Raw genomic sequence first — 9,573 nt, 5'->3', positions numbered from 1 at the left:
TGGTCCACATTAGATCGGTTTGGTCTAGTTTTAAATGGTAAAATATATTTGATTGAATAATTTAAATGATAATATTTTTAAAATTTGAAGAGAAGAAAAAATAAAATTAAAAAGTGGTGGTTCCATTTTGAAGTCACTATCTTACAAATTGAATAAAAAAAAACTTGTAGGGTAGGACTTCCCAACCAGAATCCTTGTTATACGGAGCCCAAACAATGACCTGACACTGACATCCACGTTATGCTAACATGCGCACCCTCTTTGTCTCTTCCCTCTGCAATGTCTTTCTCTCTCATTGCAGCTCTCTTCCAGCTCATGCTAATTAATTTCATTTCCATATATACATATATTAGTAAAGCAACAAACAAAGAACTACTGTGCAGCAAACCTTTGGCCACCATTAGTTTCCCACACTAACAATAATTTCAACAAACATACTACAAAATCATGCTACATATTGTCTCTTAAACCAAAACTACTAATAATGTTTAGTATGAATTTATCTTAAATGAATATTTTCCTTAGAAAACCAGGAACATGTAAACGACTTGCGAGAAATTAGACCTCAAATTGTTTACACAGGAAGTTGTCGCTACAGGAATAAAAGTTTAGACAAATAAAAATATCTTTAACGTGTTATAGAAAGAAAGGAAATGCCTCAAGATTTACACCAAACTTGAACTTCATCCACGGAATCATTGCCCTCAAATATAGATAGAAATTAGAATTATTAAGTAAAAACAAATATATTTACATAGTCGATGCTTCTTGATATGGACAATGGCAAAAAACACAGCACTTGTATGGTGTGATTCAGTGGTTCGAATATATGTACACATCAAATATTTAAGTGGAATGAGCTACTTCGAACATTCACATCACTGGACATGAAACGGTTTCCTGGGTGTAGTAGATGCTCGATTTTCCATTGATTGCAATCTCTGTTTGAGATGAAAAACTTCATACTGTACAACACCCAACAAAGATAAGGCAAGTACAAGGAAGTTCGGTTAAAACATTGTAGTAACATAAACCGGATACAGATGAATGGAAACATTAATTGGGGTTTTTCATACAAAACACAAAAGGTTCTATCAGTTGAAGTCAAACTATTCGATCCAAAGATGATGTACCTGTAGTTGAAATGCCCTTGCTCTTTCCCCGGCAATAACTCCTCTTGTAGAATGCAGCTCCTACAGCAAATTTTGGTCAGTCAATAATAATAACCATATATGCAGAAGCTCCAATCAAAGGAGGTCATGCATGTATCGTACCTTCTGAGTATCATCTAATACAGCCTTAAGGAAGGCCACATCATGCTCAAGCCGTACATTGTCAGAATGCACAATGTTTGATAGGTTGTTGGCCTCCTCCTGGGCCAACTCTAGACTGGCCAGCTTCTCTCTCATCAATTCCATCTCCTTATGTGCATCTGCCAATTTCCTCTCCATTTCCTGCCTACTTTTAAGAACAGACGTCAAGCTTTTCTCGGCAGCTTCTTTGCTTGCCAGGGAAGCTGCCAGTTGTCCCTCCAAAATTCCATTTTTCCTTATCAGGGAAGCCACTTTACTTTCATAGTAATGATAGACATTTGAAGAAGACAGTGATGCTGATTTATTGTTTTCAGAAAATGACAAATTATCACTTTCTGGCATTTCATTTTCAAATACTAGGTTTTGTTGGTTTGGAATCCCGGATAACATTGCCTGTTCCTCTATATTGGTCTTGGTCCCACAAGTGTTCATCTGTTTGCCATGGTGATTTTCATTTGTTCTGTGATCTCCAGACTGAAATGCATCAAATAAAAACATCATGTTCCATTTTTTCTTTAGTTATAGGTATTAGCACCAGAATAGGAATAGGAATTATTGCTAAAATTAGCATGAATTGAGATGTTTTTAACATTAGAATACCTGGTTTTGACTATGGACTTTCAAAAATTATAAAATAACATTTGATCTACGTGCAGTGAAGGGTGAGGAGGGTTAAAGATGACAACATCAGGCAAAATACCCCAGCATACAGATATGGTTTTAGAGGAAACCCTACTTGAACCATAAACAGACCACTACCAGCGGTCTATGCAATTCATGCAAATATAAAATGGAACTGCGATGATAAAGATGTTCTTTACAATTTGCACATCACAATATACAGTTCTCACTTCTGAATGTTCAAATTACGATTTAACATCTCAGAGAGCACAGTTCATGTTATGACCAAAACCAAATGTCATGACATAATCAGAAAAGAACCTGATTACATAAATGTGTTTGGGGTTAGAAATATGTAGAATACCAAGTACATGATATAAACAAATCTCATTTATATTTATATTATTTTTACGCATGTTGAAACAAGATGCATATAACTCTTTAAGATATGTTCCAGGTAAAATGCCTAAGTTGGGTTCGACATGATTTGAAAAGCATCCAATGTATCGAGACGTCCAACAAAAGTTATATATATTAGAAACACAAGGCTGAAAGAAGAATGTTTTACCCGAGGGAAAGAACTTTCATCTGAGTTCTTGTCCATCTTGAGATCAGTATTGTATTCTTCATCATGATCAAATTGCTTACGAAGGGAGGTGTTGGTGGGGGGGAAATTGGGGTCAACAACCAGGGATTCTGACAGAGATCTCCTGCCAGAACCATGTTCTATTGCAGAAGCCAGATTTTGTCTAGCAACTGAGTCAACTAAATTCTGGGAACAATCTTTAAGTTGGGAGGCAAATCTAGCTGATGATGAATGTTTTTCAAGTAGTACAGATGCTGAACATTTACCGGGAGCTGATTGTCTCCCTACTGCTGATTCGTTCTTTTCCATTATCAACACTTCTACCTGTCAAATCAAGAAGAAAAAGGTTAAATTTAAATAAGAATGAACTCAAACATTAACTTCATATTCTCTGTCAAACCTGATTGGATGCCTCTTTTTTGGATCCCCCAAATGCAACAAGAAAATCCTTTTCCTTGTGCTGCACAAGTACCATGCTGAAACCCTGGTAATTCAACAGATCTTGCTCAATTTATCAGGAAGAAGAAATGATGGCCATGCATATGAAATATAAGACATCTAGAAATAATAATTATATTATTAAGGTAGTTCTTAATAAAGGAAGTAATTTAATTTAAAATTTCATTGGTTGAAACAATCAATGAAAATATCATATTTGATGGATATCGAATTTGCACTTAACCACCACGGAACATGGTGGTCTTACTAACTGATTCTGTGAAGAAAATGTTAACATATCAAAGCTAATAAAGAAACAGGAAATATATTGACTAAAAATCATTTGAAGGCCCAAGGACCTTTGCCAATGAAATATAATCAGCATATTATAATTACTTAATTGGTTATTATTTATTTAATAAGCTTTTAATTAAATAAAAAAATAAATGAAAGTTGAAAAAAGTGAGGCCAGTATGTGACAGCAGATGAATGAGAGCCATACCTTATTTGTAGAGATAGAAGATGGAGGCGAAGTGATTGCCACAGACCATTCATTTTTTACAATATCAAATATCACAGTCTCTCCATGTCCTGGAATATAGAAGAACGAAACTTTGAAAAAAATTAATAGAGTAAGGCAAGTTTATAGAGTGTGAAATAATGTCCTGGCCGCTGTAAAACGCATAAAGAAGGCAATACTAAATACAATTAAAACTACTTTAACAATATTTGCTCGCTAGATAATATTATATATAACTTCAGCTAGGTCGCTTGAGCCAAGGGTAAAAACTTGAAATACGTGCAAGTTTCTTAATGTATAATATTATGTTTGTCCTTTCCTTTATAAACAGAATTCACTGCCCAATCAGATTTTTTCTAGATACCCCTAATACATCAAAACTCATTGCCCCATGGATAAAGAAAAACCGTTTCTATAAAAATATTGTTTTCCTAGATAAGTATAGCCCAATAAGCTTAACGAATAAAGTGAAATGCTCACAAAGTTTATAAACCAAAAGAATTATTAACACTACAAAAGAAAGTCAAAGAGTAACAATTATGACACAGTAAGCAGAATAAAAACACTTCAGGCCAATATATAAATTATTACTCCACAGGTACAAGATCGCAGAAGTTCAAAACACAAATAAATAGTAGGTTTAATATCATGAACAAATGCTTCTTCCATTATAAAACATACTTTTTTTCCTGCTTCCACCCCCTGTAATATACCATTTAGTGCCACATAGGACACCACAACAACCAGCTCTGGGTGATGGATGAAAACCTCGTATCTTTACTCTCGACCATGCCATCTGAAGAAATATACATTTTTATCAGATTAAATGGTCTATCAAGAATTCATCCGCATGATATTGCAGTATAAATATAGACACATTTGGACCTACAGAGCTTACTCACCGTTTCAAAGTCAAGTGAATATAAATCATTTAAGGTCCTGGATTTTGATGATCCTCCAAATATATAAAGAATTTTATCATCATAGAGAGCAGCAACATGGTTGAATCTGGGAGAAGGTGCTGTTCCCCTACAATTAATATGATTGCAAAGCAACATAACATACTGGGTGATTATGACTAAATAATCACAAGTCCAACTTTTTCTTTCCAAAGTTCCTTTCATTTTCAATCACTTACGTGTAGTGAAGTGGAAGCCATGTAAAGGACTTGAGATCAAACATGTGCAGATCGTTCAGCTTCCTCCTTTTAGCATCCTCACCACCAAATAATATTAAAACAGTGCCCGCTCTAACAACACTGTGACCACTGCGAGCAACCTAGCCAAACAAACTCGAAGTGTCAAAGTCCAGAAATAGATTTTAATTAAAGGAAAAGGATGATATATTAGATCTAGTAAATGTGCAATTACAGGTTGCTACTGTATCATTTCTCTGCAATTGTTTATGCTTTTGAATTCCTTGTAATGTAACGAAACAGCATTCAAATGTAACAAGACATGAGAATTACATGCTTGTTGAGTGTGAAAAATATCAATTTGATTGCAACACAAAGCTTTCCCATCCACTGGGAAGTCATCAATCATAATTTACTACCTGGTTCATTTTTTTACGTTTTAATTATCAAGATTCAATAATATGATGGAGCAAAATATGTAACATAATATCACAGTTACAAGCATTTGGATATATCGATAAAGACAATGACGAAGAGCAATTTCTATCACTGCAGCATTTGCATTTATGAAACGGATATCCCTACTGGTATGTCTCCCTTCGCCTCCATCAGTGACCAGCACTCTGTCTCTGTATCCAATGCCCATACTATACAAATACAAAAACTATAATCAGAATAATTTCACAACATTAAACAGCAAAGAACCGTTACATGTAGATAACGTAAAATTGAACCTGAAATTCTGTCACTTCCCGGGTCTGTTTTCCCTCCAATTAGAAGTGCCTTTTTGCCCCAGGATACCTTGTAAGTTTATCATCAAGTGTAAGAGACTCAAAAACAGACACAAATCATATCAATTATTATAATTTATACAATTGATACAAAGCTATAATAGTATACTGAAGTAGTCAAATAGCTATGGCACTTTTCTTGTTCCTCACATCAAGCTTCTATTTATTTACTACCGTGAACCATATTCTTGATGGATTTTCCTTTATTTTTTAAAATTGGAAAATGTTGTCTTTTCCATTCTAAAATTTTCTCTCAAATCTCTCTTTCTATAAACATTGTATGTTGGAGGGCCCATATTTTCTATATAATATTTAATTAATGGTTCCTCCACTTGCTTCATCAGACCAAGGGGTCATGCAACGAGATATGATTGATTATCATTATTAAGTAGAACATCCATTTGTTGCAGACAGAATTTGCTCACGAATAATGTGTATATAGACACCAAGGGTGCACAGTGGGCCCCTTATTTCTTTTTTCAACTTTTGTGAGAAATTCAATTTTATGACCTTTACATACATTGAGAGACATGTTATCCCATGGCTTGCACAATGAAGCAATGTCAATAAGAATTTGTTGCTAATAGGACATAAGTACCAAACTATGGCCCTTGCATGCTGGAATCTTCAGTGGCAGACTGCTTGGTGATAAGTAAAGCTTTGACGATGCCTTGGTCCATGAAAATCTATCAAAATTCAGCACCTGAAAATGAAAATGTATAGAACCCAGTTGAAATGACCAACAAACAAGCTAGTAAGTAGTAAATAATGTTCATGTTTATGCTCACAATCTCAGTAACAATCTCCCACATATACCTGTACATCATCCAACAAGCCAGTCCCAGATTCACCGCCTACCACTACCATCTTATTCCCAATGACTGCTGCTGCATGCTGCTCATATTTCACAATGAAAACAAAAGTTCAGTCCTTTTACCTTCACTGCTACTATATATGAGGATTCAGCTACTTTAAGATGAGCAATTCACTTAAGCGAGTAAAGTATGTAATGTCAGTCTTTGATGTTTCTCATCAACGGTTGATTTTTAAGTGCACATGTAAAACAAATCATGAATGTATCACAATATTATTTGATGATTTTCTCACCAACTACTAAGATTACTTATTTTACCATTGTCCAGTTTAGAGGAGCCAAATCCCTGTATACTGGTACTGATGGAATAAAAATATTTGCAGTTTCAGAAAAGATAAGAAGCAAAAGAATCATAAGATTACAGACATTGGATCTAGGAGTGGGCTTATCCCCAGCAATAGATAACACCATCCAGTTCTCTGAGCTACCTGATGCACAACTACTTATCTCAGTCGAAGGCAGGCAATCAACTTCATCAGAATGGCCACTAGACCCTGCATCTCCTTCTCCCTGGAACAACCTTAAAACATAGTCAACATCCCACTGTCCAAACTCATAACTTGAGTGAAGATGAAAATATGTTGGAACCCCCACCCACATTGACTATGACTAAAATAGTGTATATAAATGAAATTGAGTTAGTTGACAAAAAATATTACATTGGAGTTTCCATTTCGTTTGGGGTGCCTGATGGGAGTTCTGGTTCCCTGGTTGGCCTCAGAAAGCTGCACCTTCAATCTGACACAACACAAATGTTACACTATTACATCACAAACACACACACATACCAAATCAAGTGATTGAGGAAAGAAAGGGTTGATTTACCTGCCAAGTTTCATACGACGACGAGAGAAGCCAAACATGTTGATAAAAAGAGGAGAGAGAAGGAAGGAAGGTAGAAGAAAAGGTAAAACAGAGAAGGATGAAGATTGAGTGAGTGAGTGAGTGAGGAAGTAACCCTAAAAAGGTAGAAAGGGAAGACACATTATTTGATATGAGTCTCTGAAAGAGTTTCTGTGGTTTGGTTTGGGATGCTGTGTCCAGAAAAGTGGGTAATAATACTAATCAGATTCACAATAATGAGAGAAAAGGGGAAAAAGAAAAAGGTAAGATAGTGCTGTTTTTTATAAACGACGTCGGATGATATGGATAGTTGTGCTGTGGTTTGGAAGAAGTGAGAAGAAAGGAAGTTGGGAGTGAGGAGTGAAGATAGCATTGACAACAGCAAGAGAAAGAGAAAGAGAAAGAGCAGAGACAGAGGATGCGCAAGTTAGCATGCGAAATAGTGCAGTGTCAGTGTAAGGTCCGCATAATGGGGATTTGGCTGGAAACGTTGCTCATTTATTAATAATTATTGTGCATGCATATGCTTTCCCAATTTACCGTTCAGACCCCAAATTAAAACTATTTAATTGAAAAAATAAATTATATAAACGAAATAAAAATATAGTAAAAACCCTCACTTTCTTTTCACTCCATTTTTATTTTTCCAAATAGTTCTATATAATCAAAGAAGGCATATTTATTCATTACAATTCTAATTCCTTTTATTTTCTTATATTTTTAAAATTTATTGTTCTTGTTTGGGTTGAAAAGGATTCTAAATCTGAGAGTGAATATTTAGAGAACTTAAGTATTTTTTAAATGTTGAAAAGGTATTTATTATTAAAGGGTCTTCAAAGATCAAATTAGTATTTGGTATTTAATAGTTGAGGGTAATAAATACTAATAAATATATACATTCATCAACTTATTTATAGCAAGCGTCTTTATATTTTACGAGTGTCTATTATGACAGTTTTTATCATTAATCTTGTGACGTTATGTGTAATTTATTTTTAATCCTTTTTTTTAATCTTTTAGGATATTAAGATATTAAAGTGAGGAGATTTATCAATATAATTATTTGTGATTGAAGGAATTTTTTCTCGAGTTGGGTGATACATTAACAATTTTAGTTTAATTATTTATCTGATACATTTTTTTTAATTAACTAAGGTATTTCTTAAGAATACCTTATATTTATATGTTAAAAATAGGTATATTAGAAAAGAAGAAACATTCGAATAAAAATTGTGAATTTTATAGAGTATGGAAAATAAAAAGAATGGCAAGAGTATAAGTACTTTACACGTGTAATTTAGTTTATAAAAGGAGTAAATAGAATTGACAGTGTACACAATTTTTGAGTTGTCTTATCTATATAATAATTTGTTTCTCTTCGTTGTTGGAAAGGTAATTATAACTCATATTTTTTATTTTGTTTCTCTTTTCAATGCTCTGTTGTAAAATTATTATACTAATAATGTAGACTATATTTTATAATTTTTTAGATTTTTATTTTTTTATCTTCTATCGTGAATCGTCGTTTTAAATAATTTCCATCATCTAAAACAACTACCTATAAAAATTGAAAGTGTTTTTTAGTGTATAATTGTAATAATTATTTTTCAAATAAAAACTAAACTATTTTATAACTATATATATATATATATATTAATTTTACTTTCTTTTTTGGAAATTATTACATAATTACAATATTATAAAAAAACTATGACTATTTTTTGTACATACAATTTTTATAATTTTAATATAAATTTTAGTATTGTTTTCAATTAATTTTATTATAATTATTATTTTTTTAATTACATTTTACCTTTTTATTATCATAAAAAAATTAAAAACGCATGTTTCCACTAATTCTATATAATAAATTTAATCATTTTTATAACAATTATCTTCAAAAACATAACAATAGTTGTTTCTAATTTATTCATGATATAAACATTTCATATTCACAATAGATAATAGTATTACATTTTTTTAATAATATTTCTAAGGTTAGTATTTTTCTCATGAAATGTTAATATTGTTGAGGTTAGTATTACCAATAATTTTACGAAAATGATACATTTTTTTTGTCATTACACACGGTTAACATTGCGCGTGTGATTGGGGTTAAGGATGTGACAATAAAGTTTTTTGTTATTGGGATGGGAGTGATGTGGCAAACAAGAGCAGTTTTGTAACAATGTTTAGGTTCAAAACAATGAGTGTTACTCTGGAAGCGGGAGAAGCTCGAAAGCGGGAAGCTCATGAGGGAGAAAGAAAAGCGGCAGGCTTAGAAGGGGAGACAACCACCGTAAGCGTCGTTTGTTGGAGGGGCGTTTGGGGCGTAATTGGAGTTTTTCGTGAAGACAACCAATAACGGGCTTCATTTTTGGGGTATAAGACGTTTGAAATCAGGTAAGTGTCTTTATGTGTGGTAAGCGTCTTTCGTCTTTTTTCCTTTACA

General features: G+C 33.2%; 1 protein-coding gene across 5 annotated transcripts; it reads right to left on the bottom strand.

The window, feature by feature from the left end:
- Nucleotides 1-682: 682 nt before the first annotated feature.
- LOC137806913 (Galactose oxidase/kelch repeat superfamily protein) lies at nt 683-7,600 on the bottom strand. Of its 5 annotated transcripts, none has more exons than XM_068607296.2 (16): nt 7,104-7,600; nt 6,938-7,016; nt 6,645-6,788; nt 6,221-6,298; nt 6,003-6,107; nt 5,348-5,414; nt 5,199-5,260; nt 4,617-4,756; nt 4,381-4,507; nt 4,160-4,274; nt 3,461-3,549; nt 2,921-3,004; nt 2,503-2,844; nt 1,275-1,787; nt 1,134-1,193; nt 683-965 (listed from the first exon to the last, which is right to left on the bottom strand). In XM_068607296.2, exons 1-16 carry the CDS (start codon nt 7,139-7,141, stop codon nt 879-881), a joined length of 2,130 nt encoding a protein of 709 aa, XP_068463397.1. In that variant the 5' UTR covers nt 7,142-7,600; the 3' UTR covers nt 683-878. The 5 variants fall into 5 exon arrangements, with proteins under 5 accessions (XP_068463397.1, XP_090156674.1, XP_090156675.1 ...); XM_090300548.1 differs by having other exon boundaries at nt 6,645-6,798; nt 7,104-7,592; XM_090300549.1 differs by having other exon boundaries at nt 6,707-6,798; nt 7,104-7,589.
- Between the last annotated feature and the right edge of the window lie 1,973 nt (nt 7,601-9,573).

Source organism: Phaseolus vulgaris, chromosome 3, assembly GCF_051622355.1.
Source record: "Phaseolus vulgaris cultivar YP4 chromosome 3, ASM5162235v1, whole genome shotgun sequence".
NCBI classification, from domain to species: domain Eukaryota; kingdom Viridiplantae; phylum Streptophyta; class Magnoliopsida; order Fabales; family Fabaceae; genus Phaseolus; species Phaseolus vulgaris.
The sequence above is the reverse complement of the archived record's forward strand: the minus strand, read 5'-3'. Positions and strand labels throughout refer to the sequence as shown.